General features: G+C 45.3%; 1 protein-coding gene across 1 annotated transcript in view; it reads left to right on the top strand.

The window, feature by feature from the left end:
- The window catches only part of ZC3H3 (zinc finger CCCH-type containing 3), a 205,983-nt gene that overhangs the window by 165,995 nt on the left and 22,681 nt on the right, over nucleotides 1-17,307 (top strand). The window contains exons 10-11 of the mRNA XM_063450968.1: nucleotides 6,405-6,580; nucleotides 10,513-10,679. Of these exons, the coding sequence (XP_063307038.1) occupies nucleotides 6,405-6,580; nucleotides 10,513-10,679 (343 nt within the window). The remainder of the gene's footprint in view (nucleotides 1-6,404; nucleotides 6,581-10,512; nucleotides 10,680-17,307) is intronic.

Genomic DNA, 17,307 nt, shown 5'->3' on the forward strand with positions numbered 1-17,307 from the left:
AGGTATGGTATATGTGGAGGGTATTGGGTACTGTGTAGGTATAGAGATGGGTACGGTATATACGGAGGGTATCGGGTACTGTGTAGGTATAGAGATAGGTACGGTATATACAGAGGGTATAGGGTACTGTGTAGGTATAGAGATGGGTATGGTATATGTGGAGGGTATTGGGTACTGTGTAGGTATAGAGATAGGTACGGTATATACAGAGGGTATCGGGTACTGTGTAGGTATAGAGATATGTACGGTATATACAGAGGGTATAGGGTACTGTGTAGGTATAGAGATGGGTATGGTATATGTGGCGGGTATTGGGTACTGTGTAGGTATAGAGATGGGTACGGTATATACAGAGGGTATAGGGTACTGTGTAGGTATAGAGATGGGTATGGTATGTAATATTTTAATAATCTTTAATAATAATAATTTCCTGGAGCTTCTATATCCCTCTAATGTAGCGGGAGGTGATAGCGTCCTTATCGTCCCTTTATATCAGAATCGGATACAGAGTACTGGAAGTGCCGTTTGGCACTGGTTTTATTCATTCTTTTGGACTATCTGGGGTTTGAGAGTTTGGCCATTGTAAAAAATATTGTTCTTAAACTCCGATCTCCCTTCTACACTCTCACTGCACTATATGCACTCTCTCTCTGTCTCTATTGACATCCGAAGAATGTCCTTATTATTTGGCGCCATAGCAATACCGGCTCATTAAACCCCTAGCTTCCCGAGGTTTCAAAGATATTTCTCTCCGTTTAATTCTTGGTTAATCTGAGTCTGTCGGCCCCCGTTTTCGGAGATCATCGGCTATGCATTGAGTATGTCCTGTGAAGTGTTATCAGTGAAGTGTTCGCGCTGACTGGCTGCTGCCATCTTGTTTCTTTGTTTCATGCGTGTCTGTACAGTGTAGGAGCGAGAGGCTGGCTGAGATATTAATGAAGACATCTGCCATCTGTGTGCTGCTAGCGTTGGCTTGCACTCCCTCACTAAGCTGATAGATGTCTTACACTAATTAAATAATTACATGCTAATCAATCACATTGGAGCCACTTTGGGGGTCCTGTGTATGTATATCTCTGTGTTGTTGAAGTAGATGGGACCTGGAATAAGTGATGTACATGGGACAGCATTTTACTGACTTACATTTAAAATCAAAACAAAATACAAAACCATAAAAATGAAGTAAGATTCACCCAAAATGTTTGTCTGGAAGTGTCCTGATCCCATTATTGTCTTTATTCTAGGTCACCTCTGATGGGTGTCTGTCCTTGGCATCTAGCAATCTCCGTTTTAAAATAAAATTAAAAATAGACCTCATGCGGTGGGGGGGAGGGGAACTGCCCCCCCTGTCTTCCACATCCTACCCCTTTCCCACACCACACATCCAAACACCAACAGAAACCACCTACATAAACTTGCGAACATTACGACTACAAACAACCACCTGACCTGACGACCTCCACGAGCGCAACCAAACACGATAATACGATATGACGACACAAGGACAATCCCCAAGTTCTAAACCCCCGACCCTGGAGGCACCACCTCACCCCCAGTGGACAGAGATAACACAACGCAAAGGACAGAGTAAGACCACGACACCTCGCACAGTCCACAAACAAGGCGCTGTACACGATTGAGCCCACCAAAACAATACCAGAATCTTACGCCTTTGACACATTAACTAAACTCAGGGAAAATGGTGGTTATGCTGACCGGAGGTGTGGCGAAACCGACCTCGCCACGTGTCCTTGGAGGGGGCTGCTTGCCCGCCTCTTGCCTTTGGACTATGGACCAGACTTTATGTGAATGTGTTAACCCAGATAGCTATACCATGGAGCCTATTCATATAATGAAAGACTATGGGAAAGACTTTAGCTCCATGGCAATTGTACTGTGTGAATAGGATCTGCGCGCTATTCGGTAGTTTTGTGCGCTCAGATCCCAGCTATCTGGGGATATGTGAAATGTCTGTGTGTTATGTATAAAAAGTAACTTTATGTATTTTAAAGTGTTTTACTGTCTTTGTGCTCCCATGTGCTCAATGGAGTCTGTCTCTGTGCTGGAGATAATTGGATTACTTCTCCAGCACAGAGAGGGCTCTGTAAAAACCGGTCTGAGCTGGAAAGCTAGGGGTTTTAAAAGATACTTTACTAACTTTTGAACCCCTGGTCTGATCCATGCCATTTTTTTATATGTTGTTCCCCTGAATGGATTGATTGTGGATATGTAATTTTGTGTGAATGTGATGTATGGTTTTGAAGTTATAAATATTGTGTAAAAAGTATATTTTAAACTGTATGAATAATGGGATTATGTGTCACACTAAGGGGAGGAGATGTGTGGGTTGCACCCGTGATACTATTGGTCATTTTATGCCTCCCCCTGGGTGTGGCCTGTATGTGTGAGATGGAAATAAAAGCCAGGCTGGATGAGCCAGTCCAGAGTTCCTGCTTAACCCTCAAAGTGAAGTGTCGTCTCATTATTGGGGGAGGATTTATTGTATGCTGTTCCAGTTTGACTGCTAGGAGTGTAAACCTATTCGTATGGTTTCCTATTCAACTGTCTACTGCATTCATATGCTTGAGAGGATTCATATGCTTCTCTGATTCGGTGGTTGTGGTGTCTGCTGCAGTGCTTGGAGTCCTCAGGAAACGCTAGGAGCATCCTTTAACGGAGGTACCCAGTCGGGGTGCCAGGCGATCCGTTACATTGGTGGCAAGCGGTGGGATGGCGTCCTAGTGCGAGGTAAAGCAGCTCGGAGACACAGTTCATTTGGAGTTACAAAGTGAGGGCGACGCTAGTGTTCATACAGCGTCCCTGTCTACACAAAGATTTGGGAAAATGGGGTTCGTGGATCCCTGGGCACTCACACCTGAGGAAGAAAGTGAATTGGAATGGAGAGATAATGCCCGGAAAGAATTGTGGTACGATGCCCTGGAGGAAGTCCAGTATCAACGGCAGCAGCGCCTTCCTGGTGTCGCATACCGGTTGGAGGAACAAATGGCCTGGCGGATGCCGCTTCTGGGAGACCAACCTGGAGGGCAGCGGGTAAGACAACTCGAGTACCTCGTTGAAAGGGAACTGAGCCTGGACGCCTCATACCGGGCACTGTGGTGGTGCACTGTCCAGCCAGAGACGTGGAGGGCAGAGGGCATCCAGCCAGAGGGGGAGAACTACGCTAGCCCTGGCCTGTTGTGGAAAGCCTTAGCGGAAGACGTCGACTTCGGCAGTCCAGCAGAGTCACGGTACTGGGCTATCTTTCATTACCGAGGGGAGATGTTACAGGGCCCGAGATCTATGGGACTCGGGGAAGACCTCCGCCGTTTCGCTGCCATGGAACGAGAGCTGGAGATGGACTATGTGGAACTACTAAACTCATGTCAGCCACAGAGCATTGATGCAGAACGGGAAAACTGGCTGGCAGATGGGACCGTGGTCTCTGCGCCCAAGTCACAGGGAGCTGAAGGGGCCGTCCTTGCTCCCCAGCGGCAGTCTACGGTTCAGGGAGAGGAGCCTGTTATCCCCACTCCCCAGCGGCAGAGTAAGTCCCAGGGAGCTGAGGGTGCAATCCTTCCCCCCCCCAGCGGCAGTGTGTACCCCAGGGAGCTGAGACCGCAATCCTTCCCCCCCCCCCCCCCAGCGGCAGTGTGTACCCCAGGGAGCTGAGACCGTCAGTCTCGCACCCGAGCAGCAGGACAAAATAATGAAAGGGGAGACAGCTGGTCCCCCTCTCCACCAGCAGAGAGAGTGTCAGGGAGAGGAGCCTGTTAACCCCTCTCCTCAGCGGCAGCCTAATCCACCAAGGGGAGATGTTACACCCCCCAACAGTGCAGATGGGACCGTAGTCTCTGCACTTGCAGCACAAGGGGTAGGGACGGTCGGTCCTGTCCCCCAGCCCCAGAGCTGTGTACCCAGAGGGGAGACGGTCGGTCTCCACCTCCCACAACCAGGCTCCAATCAGGCTACTTCAGTGGTAGCGCTGGCACCAGGGCAGAGTACCGCTGGTCTCTGCCCACTCAGCAACCCACCAAGGCAGTCTACCAGCTTCCCGCACAGCCGTGGTGAGGAACCTGGACCTGGACAAGCTGCTACTTTATCCAGGTGGAGTAAACATTTATTGTGGGTGGGAGGTACTGCTGTTTGTGCTTCGTGGGTGGGTTGCTGGACTAACCAGGGCACTGACCGGCAGGAGGTCAAATACCCTGTTAGTCTGGGGGGTAAAGGGGAGAAGTGTGGCGAAACCGACCTCGCCACGTGTCCTTGGAGGGGGCTGCTTGCCCGCCTCTTGCCTTTGGACTATGGACCAGACTTTATGTGAATGTGTTAACCCAGATAGCTATACCATGGAGCCTATTCATATAATGAAAGACTATGGGAAAGACTTTAGCTCCATGGAAATTGTACTGTGTGAATAGGATCTGCGCGCTATTCGGTAGTTTTGTGTGCTCAGATCCCAGCTATCTGGGGATATGTGAAATGTCTGTGTGTTATGTATAAAAAGTAACTTTATGTATTTTAAAGTGTTTTACTGTCTTTGTGCTCCCATGTGCTCAATGGAGTCTGTCTCTGTGCTGGAGATAATTGGATTACTTCTCCAGCACAGAGAAGGCTCTGTAAAAACCGGTCTGAGCTGGAAAGCTAGGGGTTTTAAAAGATACTTTACTAACTTTTGAACCCCTGGTCTGATCCATGCCATTTTTTAATATGTTGTTCCCCTGAATGGATTGATTGTGGATATGTAATTTTGTGTGAATGTGATGTATGGTTTTGAAGTTATAAATATTGTGTAAAATGTATATTTTAAACTGTATGCATAATGGGATTATGTGTCACGCTAAGGGAAGGGGATGTGTGGGTTGCACCCGTGATACTATTGGTCATTTTATGCCTCCCCCTGGGTGTGGCCTGTATGTGTGAGATGGAAATAAAAGCCAGGCTGGATGAGCCAGTCCAGAGTTCCTGCTTAACCCTCAAAGTGAAGTGTCGTCTCATTATTGGGGGAGGATTTATTGTATGCTGTTCCAGTTTGACTGCTAGGAGTGTAAACCTATTCGTATGGTTTCCTATTCAACTGTCTACTGCATTCATATGCTTGAGAGGATTCATATGCTTCTCTGATTCGGTGGTTATGGTGTCTGCTGCAGTGCTTGGAGTCCTCAGGAAACGCTAGGAGCATCCTTTAACGGAGGTACCCAGTCGGGGTGCCAGGCGATCCGTTACAGGAGGTAATACCCCCACCCACCTTACCCACCAGACTCTTCTGGACCCTGAGCAACGAAAGTTACGTTGGACAACCGAAACACCGAATGTAAACAGTGAATTGTTATCATCTAAAAATGTAACCAATATGCTTGTAACAAGTTGCATCCATTTTTCCTTTCTGTACCCCACAAAGTAAACATTTTTTGAAAACTCAAAAATAAAGAATTTATAAAAAAAAATAAAGGAAAATCTCTGTAAATGTCTCGCTCGCCATATAACTATCGCATGTTTTATTTCTTTGCTTTAATGTGACAGTTGATATTACTAAAAAAATAATCTGCAAGTCTATTTGTAAGATTGTAAGTTCTGTAGCTGAATTTACAACACACGGTGTGCCAAGCAGTGCCAGTTACTGCTCTGGTTGTATTTGTGTCTATTCTAAACCCCTTCCACTGGTATCACCTTATCCCTTGCCCAACATACATCCAAATATTAGCAATAGATTAACAGCTTGGACACAGAATATTATTGCATTCCAATTTGGAGCCACTGTGCAGCTATGGTCGATCAGGTTTGTTTAATAATAAACGCTTTCTTGCAGGGCACGTTGTGAGACTGGTAGTAAATGTTTGTAAGGTTCCGGTAGTACATTCCTGAACATGGCTCCCAGAGGAGGCAGCAGGAGTTAAACCAGTGTTTGTTATATGTGGGTCAGAGCCAGGAGCGACCGTTTCCTAGTTATCGGACGAATGATTGTGTGTCATAGCATTCTTGGGGGTGATGTCATGTACCCCAGATGGGTTAGACTATGGGCACCTGATCTGAGGGGACTGGCAGACAGTTCAATCCATCACATTACTGCCAAAGCACGACCACCAGCTCGGGAAGGGAGGGGATTAGAAGTCGAAATTTGGGGGAGGTTCAGGATACTTCCTTAAAGAGATTTACTACTGTTCTGCAGACTGCGTATGAGACTTATTATCTGAAGTAACTCTATTCAATAGATATATTTGTGTACCAGTGCCTTGCAGTATGTTAAGCCTCTTCCTAGCACTCAAATCGTTAATTTACCCACCTATACTAATATGTCTGGCATACAAAAGGTTAATTCAGATTTGCTGTAAAGTACCCAGTCACGTTTAACCCCTTTGCTGCCACATGGTGTTTGTGTGCTCAAACTCCTTTCGGTCTCTTCTCAGTGTAAAAAGAAGCACACCTTGCTATGCCCAGACTACGCTAGGGATGGCACCTGTGCCAAGGGAGCCAGCTGCAAACTCCAGCACCGGGCCAAGAAGAAACGCTTGGAGAATGCAGCCCAGACGCCTCCGAATCACTCAGGATCAAAGCAGAACCGGCCCTCGACGCAGAGCTCTGGGTAAGAGTCATTTTATCTATATTATGATTCCACTTCCTAGAGCGCCCATGATCCCACCCTGAGCACAGCACTGGATGTCTCATTAGAGCTCCCACTATCCCACCCTGAGCACAGCACTGGCTGTCTCATTAGAGCTCCCACTATCCCACACTGAGCACAGCATTGGATGTCGAATTAGAGCTCTTATTATCCCACCATGAGCACAGCATTGGATGTCACATTAGAGCTCCCACTATCCCACACTGAGCACAGCATTGGATGTCGCATTAGAGCTCCCACTATCCCACCCTGAGCACAGCTCTGGATGTCTCATTAGATCTCCCACTATCCCACCCTGAGCACAGCACTGGATGTCTCATTAGAGCTCCCACTATCCCACACTGAGCACAGCACTGGATGTCTCATTAGAGCTCCCACTATCCCACACTGAGCACAGCATTGGATGTCGCATTAGAGCTCCCACTATCCCACACTGAGCACAGCACTGGCTGTCTCATTAGAGCTCCCACTATCCCACCCTGAGCACAGCACTGGATGTCTCATTAGAGCTCCCACTATCCCACACTAAGCACAGCACTGGATGTCTCATTAGAGCTCCCATTATCCCACACTAAGCACAGCATTGGATGTCGCATTAGAGCTCCCATTATCCCACCCTGAGCACAGCTCTGGATGTCTCATTAGATCTCCCACTATCCCACCCTGAGCACAGCACTGGATGTCTCATTAGAGCTCCCACTATCCCACCCTGAGCACAGCACTGGATGTCTCATTAGAGCTCCCACTATCCCACCCTGAGCACAGCACTGGATGTCTCATTAGAGCTCCCACTATCCCACCCTGAGCACAGCACTGGATGTCTCATTAGAGCTCCCACTATCCCACCCTGAGCACAGCATTAGAGCTCCCACTATCCCACCCTGAGCACAGCATTGGATGTCGCATTAGAGCTCCCACTATCCCACACTGAGCACAGCACTGGATGTCTCATTAGAGCTCCCACTATCCCACACTGAGCACAGCATTGGATGTCGCATTAGAGCTCCCACTATCCCACACTGAGCACAGCACTGGCTGTCTCATTAGAGCTCCCACTATCCCACCCTGAGCACAGCACTGGATGTCTCATTAGAGCTCCCACTATCCCACACTAAGCACAGCATTGGATGTCTCATTAGAGCTCCCACTATCCCACCCTGAGCACAGCATTGGATGTCGCATTAGAGCTCCCACTATCCCACCCTGAGCACAGCACTGGATGTCTCATTAGAGCTCCCACTATCCCACCCTGAGCACAGCATTGGATGTCTCATTAGAGCTCCCACTATCCCACCCTGAGCACAGCTCTGGATGTCTCATTAGAGCTCCCACTATCCCACCCTGAGCACAGCTCGAGATGCTGGGGGAATGCTCATAGTCTGTCTTATTCTGTTTCCTCTTAGAATCATTTAAATTATTGACTCCTTAATTTTTACTGTGGGGCCAAGTAAAAAACGAATTATCGTAAATTGAAACTTTGATGTGTGCTTCTACATATAAAATGTTACCGGCACCCTGTCCAGAAACTTAGTGTATCTATAGATTATAAAAAGACCATGCCAGACCCCTAGATATCTGTGCAATCCCCCATTAGAAGTAAGGAAAAGCTGTATACCTTTTAATTCAGTCCGATCACTATTCTGCTTTAACTATAATCTGATTGTGTCCTTTTAAATAAACCGGTTTTATTACTGTGTGGGGTTTATATTCAAAGTATTCATTAGAGGTTAGTCCTTGGGCTGAGTACATGCAAGGTAATTGTGTGATGTTTTAAAACACTGTAACGGACCGTTTTGCACACAAGAGGTTAAAAAACGTTTAGTCGATAATCCCCTTTCAGATAGACAAGCAGCTACTGCAATCACCAATCTCCCGAACTGCAAACTATACGAATTCACCAACTCCCGAACAAGAGACACACGAACACTGGAAGCAGCCGAACAGGAAAAGCCATACGAACAGCTTACACTCCTGGCAATCGGCATACAATCAAATCCCCCCCAAGAATGAGACGACACTTCACTTTGAGGGTTAAAGGACCACTCTAGTGCCAGGAAAACATACTCGTTTTCCTGGCACTAGAGTGCCCTGAGGGTGCCCCCACCCTCAGGGACCCCCTCCCGCCCGGCTCTGGAAAGGGGAAAGGGGTTAAATCTTACCTTTTTCCAGCGCTGGGCGGAGAGATCTCCTCCTGCTCTCCTCCTCCGATCCTCCTCTTCTCCTCCCCGTCGGCTGAATGCGCACGCACGGCAAGAGCTGCGCGCGCATTCAGCCGGTCAAATAGGAAAGCATTCATAATGCTTTCCTATGGACGCTTGCGTGCTCTCACTGTGATTTTCACAGTGAGAATCACGCAAGCGCCTCTAGCGGCTGTCAATGAGACAGCCACTAGAGGACATAGGGGGAAGGCTTAACCCATTCATAAACATAGCAGTTTCTCTGAAACTGCTATGTTTATGGAAAAAATGGGTTAACCCTAGAAGGACCTGGCACCCAGACCACCTCATTAAGCTGAAGTGGTCTGGGTGCCTAGAGTGGTCCTTTAAGCAGGAACTCTCTGATTTATTCACACAACATGCTTATAAAGGCTTCTCCCATGCAAGGGAGGGATTTACAACAATTACACAATACACCAATCACACATGAGTTACCTCCCACAATGCCTCACAATCCCTCCCCTCTGTCCTGGAGATAATTGGGGAAGGAATCTAATTATCTCCAAGGACAGAGGCAAAACTCCATTACCCACATTGCAGACAAAAAGACAGTAAAATACATAAAATTACATACTGATACATTTAACACATAAAACACACATTTCTACATATCCCCAGATAGCTTAGAACTGAGCGCACATTATTAGGTGAATGGCACTCAGATCACACAAATACAGTTTAATTGCCATGGAGCCAAAGTCTTTAATTACACGAATAGGCTCAATGGCATAGCCATCTAGGTTAAAACATATCCACATATCGCAAAGTACCGACAGAACTGGTGTTTGACACCAAGGGCACGAATAGGAACCAGGGGGCGGGACGGCTCGAACAAGTAAGTGTCCGTTTTCAGTTCCACAGTGTTAGTGCCGAACACCGCTGGTCTTTCGCACGATTAAAATGGCCGCCGCCTCGTGGTCGGCAACCGTACAAAGACCACCCTGGATTCGTCAATTAAGCTGCGGTTAACCGCAGCTTCAGGGAGGTAAATTGACGGCACACTCCCGCTCCCAGGTGGTCGCGCATTCGTTAGTTTGTTCGGTAGATCAAATCTACCGAACACCCTGGCAGAAACGCACGAATATGCCTTCCTGCAGGGAAAATAAAAGGTTTCACCTGCAGGACCATAGTCCAAAGGGAGCAGGCGAGCAACCAGGCTTCTCCAGTGAACAGTGGCGAGGTTGGTTTCGCCACAAACACATTTGTGAAGGACTCTTCTCACGGTTTTGCCTTGATGATGGCAGATCATACACGGTATTAGAAACATCATCCTTGACTTGCATCAGCTCCTCACAAACACTGTGTAATGGGCCTCAACATCCCCAAATATCCCACAGGTCACTCCCCACCAAGGACTTAATAAAGTATTTCAAACCAACTCCACGTCTTGCAGGAGGCTTACACCTCTCGGAAGCTACATTTCTATTTATTTTACATTCTAATATTCACTAATTGGTACCGGGTGCAGGTGCATTGTGGGAGATGGGATTTGAGCTGAGGACTATATTTTGAACATAATTTAGGGTTGGACTTGTCTGCCTGTGGACTAGCCCCCATACAGTTTCTCTGGTTAATCCAGACTTTTCTCTGTACGTTTCCCCAGGTTTATGTTTTAATTCCGTACAGTGCAATCCGCATAGCAGCAGTAATAAAACATCCATTCTCCATCGTCCACAGGGATACAGAGCGCGTGGATGTATCGGGAGCGTGCTGCAGTGACGGGGAGTGCTCCAACCGTGGCAGTTTACGGAAGTTGCCCTCTTTCATTTCTCTGAACTGTTCCCTTACCCCCACTAGCAATGTCATCTCGCCAGATAAGACGTCCAAGTCAGCAGAGGATACAGGTAACCGGGAAACCGCCAATAATCCATTCTTTTTATATTAAATATTGAAAATATATCATTTTTATCTAAATCGGCATATTCTGTGGAGACATGCAATGAATTGCCTTGAATAAACTGTATGAGCCTAACTTGCTTTTTTAAATAATAAACCAATATTTAGACTAATTTAGTGCTCCTGTGCTTGTATCCTCCTATAGCAGAATTCTGTCTGTGCTTCTGTGGGTCATATTATACAGGCTACGGACATATATAACAGAGTTCTCGTCTCCTGCATGATCCCAAGGATTATAATGTGCGGATTGTAACCGCGTGTTGCAGTATGCGCTCTGATACGTGTTTCCGTGGATTATAATGTGCAGGTTGTATACTCTCCTATGTGTTTCCGTGGATTATAATGTGCAGGTTGTATACTCTCCTATGTGTTTCCGTGGATTATAATGTGCAGGTTGTATAATCTCCTATGTGTTTCCGTGGATTATAATGTGCAGGTTGTATACTCTCCTACGTGTTTCCGTGGATTATAATGTGCAGGTTGTATAATCTCCTACGTGTTTCCGTGGATTATAATGTGCAGGTTGTATAATCTCCTACGTGTTTCCGTGGATTATAATGTGCAGGTTGTATACTCTCCTACGTATTTCCGTGGATTATAATGTGCAGGTTGTATAATCTCCTATGTGTTTCCGTGGATTATAATGTGCAGGTTGTATACTCTCCTACGTATTTCCGTGGATTATAATGTGCAGGTTGTATACTCTCCTATGTGTTTCCGTGGATTATAATGTGCAGGTTGTATAATCTCCTATGTGTTTCCGTGGATTATAATGTGCAGGTTGTATACTCTCCTATGTGTTTCCGTGGATTATAATGTGCAGGTTGTATAATCTCCTACGTGTTTCTGTGGATTATAATGTGCAGGTTGTATACTCTCCTATGTGTTTCCGTGGATTATAATGTGCAGGTTGTATAATCTCCTACGTGTTTCCATGGATTATAATGTGCAGGTTGTATAATCTCCTACATGTTTCCGTGGATTATAATGTGCAGGTTGTATACTCTCCTATGTATTTCCGTGAATTATAATGTGCAGGTTGTATAATCTCCTACGTGTTTCCGTGGATTATAATGTGCAGGTTGTATAATCTCCTACATGTTTCCGTGGATTATAATGTGCAGGTTGTATAATCTCCTACGTATTTCCGTGAATTATAATGTGCAGGTTGTATAATCTCCTACGTGTTTCCGTGGATTATAATGTGCAGGTTGTATAATCTCCTACGTGTTTCCGTGGATTATAATGTGCAGGTTGTATAATCTCCTACGTGTTTCCGTGGATTATAATGTGCAGGTTACGTTTTCAGGTTCTGTATACTTTCCTTAGGATCACAGTATTAAGGTTGCTTTTGAGCAGTAAGTTCCTCATGGTTTGACTCCTAGTGTGTACAAGGGTTTCATAGAGCTGCTGATAGCACAATAGTCTCCTGTGTTTCCAGAGCTGAACGTACTAATTTTATAACTCCATAAATAAGAAATAAAGCAATGTTAGAGAAATCTTTGCAGTTCACCTCTAAGTTTAACTTCCTCCCCTCACGTTACCTCTGGAGAGGGGACCATGCGCCCCCCAGGTGGGAGCTCAGCGGAGCAGTCTAGCTGTTCGCCATATGTCTGGTTTATAAATAATTGACACGGCATTGCTGTGGAAGCCGGCATACGCCCCATGCGTCGTATCCAAGGAAGGTCAGCTCTGCTCCATGTCTCCACCTGGCAGCATCTTGTGTGGGGACCCCTAAATTGTGTGCAGAAAAAAACATGGAAAAAAGACGTCTCAGAGGGGACATCCAGGTGCTTCTTGTTTATTTCTATACTCCTGCAAAATGCAGACAGCTGCAGCAAGTCTCCAGTGCCCCCTGTGCTGCCAGGTGTATCTCCTTAGCACTCCTGACCCACGTTCTTCTAAAGCTTTTCCAGACTATAGGTTATAGTGTCAGAAGTTATATCTGCCGATCAGGGGACCCGTTCATGCCAGAATAGGAGACTGTCCTAATAGGAGAATGGGGTTCAGGAGACTCATTTACTGTCCTAATAGGAGAATGGGGTTCAGGGGACTCATTCACTGTCCTAATAAGATAATTGGGTTCAGGGAAATCATTTACTGTCCCAATAGGAGAATAGGGTTCAATGGACTCATTTACTGGAATAATAGGAGAATCGGGTTCAAGGGACTCATTTACTGTCCTAATAGGAGAATAGGGTTCAAGGGACTCATTTACTGTCCTAATAGGAGAATGGGGTTCAAGGGACTCATTTACTGTCCCAATAGGAGAATGGGGTTCATTTACTGTCCCAATAAGAGAACTGGGTTCAGAAGACTCATTTACTGTCCTAATAGGAGAATGGGGTTCAAGAGACTCATTTACTGTCCCAATAGGATAATGGGATTAGGGGACTCTTTCACTGTCCTAATGAGAGAATGTGGTTCAGGGAACTCATTTACTGTCCCAGTAGGAGAATGGGGTTCAATGGACTCATTTACTGGAATAATAGGAGAATGGGGTTCAGGGGACTCATTTACTGTCCCAGTAGGAGAACGGGGTTCAGAGGACTCATTTACTGGACTAATCGGATAATGGGGTTCAGGGGACTCATTCACTGTCCCAATAGGAGAACTGGGTTCAGAAGATTCATTTGCTGTCCCAATAGGAGAACGGGGTTCAGAGGACTCATTTACTGGAATAATAGGACAATGGGGTTCAAGGGACTCCTTTACTGTCCTAATAGGAGAATGGGGTTCAGGGAACTCATTTACTGTCCCAATACGAGAATGGGGTTAGGGGACTCATTTACTGTCCCAATAGGAGAATGGGGTTAGGGGACTCATTCACTGTCCCAATAGGATAATGGGGTTCAGGGGACTCATTTACTGTCCCAATAGGAGAATGGGGTTAGGGGACTCATGTACTGTCCTAATAGGAGAATGGGGTTCAGGGAACTCATTTACTGTCCCAATAGGAGAATGGGGTTCATGGGACTCATTTACTGTCCCAATAGGATAATGGGGTTCAGGGGACTCATTTACTGTCCTAATAGGAGAATGGGGTTCAGGGAACTCATTTACTGTCCTAATAGGAGAATGTGGTTCATGGGACTCATTTACTGTCCCAATAGGAGAACGGGGTTCAGGGGACTCATTTACTGTCCCAATAGGAGAACGGGGTTCAGAAGATTCATTTACTGTCCCAATAGGAGAACTGGGTTCAGAAGATTCATTTACTGTCCCAATAGGAGAACGGGGTTCAGAGGACTCATTTACTGGAATAATAGGACAATGGGGTTCAAGGGACTCCTTTACTGTCCTAATAGGAGAATGGGGTTCAGGGAACTCATTTACTGTCCTAATACGAGAATGGGGTTAGGGGACTCATTTACTGTCCCAATAGGAGAATGGGGTTAGGGGACTCATTCACTGTCCCAATAGGAGAACGGGGTTAGGGGACTCATTTACTGTCCTAATAGGAGAATGGGGTTCAGGGAACTCATTTACTGTCCCAATAAGAGAATGGGGTTCATGGGACTCATTTACTGTCCCAATAGGATAATGGGGTTCAGGGGACTCATTTACTGTCCCAATAGGAGAATGGGGTTAGGGGACTCATTTACTGTCCTAATAGGAGAATGGGGTTCAGGGAACTCATTTACTGTCCTAATAGGAGAATGTGGTTCATGGGACTCATTTACTGTCCTAATAGGAGAATGTGGTTCAGGGGACTCATTTACTGTCCCAATAGGAGAACGGGGTTCAGGGGACTCATTTACTGTCCCAATAGGAGAACGGGGTTCAGGGGACTCATTTACTGTCCCAATAGGAGAACGGGGTTCAGGGGACTCATTTACTGTCCCAATAGGAGAACGGTGTTCAGAGGACTCATTTACTGTCCCAATAGGAGAATGGGGTTCAGGGGACTCATTTACTGTCCTAATAGGAGAATGTGGTTCATGGGACTCATTTACTGTCCTAATAGGAGAATGGGGTTCAGGGGACTCATTTACTGTCCTAATAGGAGAATGGGGTTCACGTGACTCATTTACTGTCCCAATATGAGAGTGGGGTTCAGGGAACTCATTTACTGTCCCAATAGGAGAATGGGGTGCAATGGACTCATTTACTGTCCTAATAGGAGAATGGGGTTCAAGGGACTCATTTACTGTCCTAATAGGAGAATGGGGTTCAAGGGACTCATTTACTGTCCCAATAGGAGAATGGGGTTCATTTACTGTCCCAATAGGAGAACTGGGTTCAGAAGACTCATTTACTGTCCTAATATGAGAATGGGGTTCAAGAGACTCATTTACTGTCCCAATAGGAGAATGGGGTTAGGGGACTCATTCACTGTCCAAATAAGAGAATGGGGTTCAGGGAACTAATTTACTGTCCCAGTAGGAGAATGGGGTTCAATGGACTCATTTACTGGAATAATAGGAGAATGGGATTCAGGGGACTCATTTACTGTCCTAATAGTAGAATGGGGTTCAGGGAACTCATTTACTGTCCTAATACGAGAATTGGGTTAGGGGACTCATTTACTGTCCCAATAGGAGAATGGGGTTAGGGGACTCATTCACTGTCCCAATAGGATAATGGGGTTCAGGGGACTCATTTACTGTCCTAATAGGAGAATGGGGTTCAGGGAACTCATTTACTGTCCCAATAGGAGAATGGGGTTAGGGGACTCATTTAATGTCCCAATAGGAGAACGTTGTTCAGATGACTCATTTACTGTCCCAATAGGAGAACGGGGTTCAGGGGACTCATTTACTGTCCCAATAGGAGAACGGGGTTCAGGGGACTAATTTACTGTCCCAATAGGAGAACGTTGTTCAGATGACTCATTTACTGTCCCAATAGGAGAACGGGGTTCAGGGGACTCATTTACTGTCCCAATAGGAGAACGGGGTTCAGAGGACTCATTTACTGTCCCAATAGGAGAATGGGGTTCAGGGGACTCATTTACTGTCCTAATAGGAGAATGGGGTTCAAGGGACTCATTTACTGGACTAATAGGATAATGGGGTTCAGAGGACTCATTTACTGTCCCAATAGGAGAATGGGGTTCAGGGGACTCATTTACTGGAATAATAGGAGAATGGGGTTAAAACAACAGTCCTCAAATTATCAGTTGGGCTTTTGTTTTTCTTTTCACAGTTATTGCATTTTTTGAAACAATATTTTTTTTTGTTTGTTTTTTAATGATGCATATTGATTGTGTTTTGAATTTTTGTTGTTTTTTGTTTTTGCTTTTATCTGGCTGAGCGGCCATGTTGGATTAGACTCTATTGTTATCTGACCAACTGCTGCTCAGCCTAACTTGCTGCCGCTGTGATTGCTCTGTGTGAACCTGCAGCGGCAGGCAAGCTAGGTTGATCTTGTCATTGGCAATCATAGCATTGGAAAGGGTTGGAGTAAAAATACTATTAATTAATCAGATACAAAAATATCAGGAAGTCACCTAAACTGATACGCCTTTCATTCCACCACATTATTGACTCCATTTCATCACGGTCATATTTACAGTGAGCCGGGGAATAGCTCTAGTACCAGAAGATTTAGGCGTAAAAAGTGATAAACTTGGTACCTGGTCTATTAGCCTTTCTTTAACTACATAAAGGGACTGAACACAGTAAAGGACTCAACACCGTAAAGGAGGAGACTATATTTAAATACATAGAGGGAATCAACACCGTAAAGGAGGAGACTGTATTTAAATACACAGAGGGAATCAACACCGTAAAGGAGGAGACTATATTTAAATACATAGAGGGACTCAACACCGTAAAGGAGGAGACTGTATTTAAATACATAGAGGGAATAAACACCGTAAAGGAGGAGACTATATTTAAATACATAGAGGGACTCCACACCGTAAAGGAGGAGACTATATTTAAATACATAGAGGGAATCAACACCGTAAAGGAGGAGACTATATTTAAATACATAGAGGGACTCAACACCGTAAAGGAGGAGACTATATTTAAATACATAGAGGGACTCAACACCGTAAAGGAGGAGACTATATTTAAATACATAGAGGGACTCAGCACCGTAAAGGAGGAGACTATATTTAAATACATGAAGGGACTCCACACCGTAAAGGAGGAGACTGTATTTAAATACATAGAGGGAATAAACACCGTAAAGGAGGAGACTGTATTTAACCCCTTCAGGACCGGCCTGTTTTTGCGATGTTTGTACGTTAAGGACCAGAGCAGTTTTAACACTTTTGTGGTGTTTGTGTTTAGCTGTAATTTTCCGCTCTCTCATTTACGGTTCCCATACAAGTTATATATTGTTTTTTTCAGGACAAAAGGGGCTTTCTTTACATACCATTATTTGTATTATGTCCAATATTGTATTTAAAAAAAATAATAAAATATGGTGAAAAATTCAAAAAGAAAAAAAACATGTTTTTGGACTTTTACTTGAAAAATCTTTTGCTTATCTACAAAAGCTAATGAAAAAAACTGCTAAATAGATTCAAAATGTTGTCCCGAGTTTAAAAACACCCAGTGTTTACATGCTTTATTGCTTTTTTTTGCAAGTTATAGGCCTATAAATACAAGTAGGAAATTGCTG

Source organism: Pelobates fuscus, chromosome 4 (assembly GCF_036172605.1).
Source record: "Pelobates fuscus isolate aPelFus1 chromosome 4, aPelFus1.pri, whole genome shotgun sequence".
Taxonomy (NCBI): Eukaryota; Metazoa; Chordata; class Amphibia; order Anura; family Pelobatidae; genus Pelobates; species Pelobates fuscus.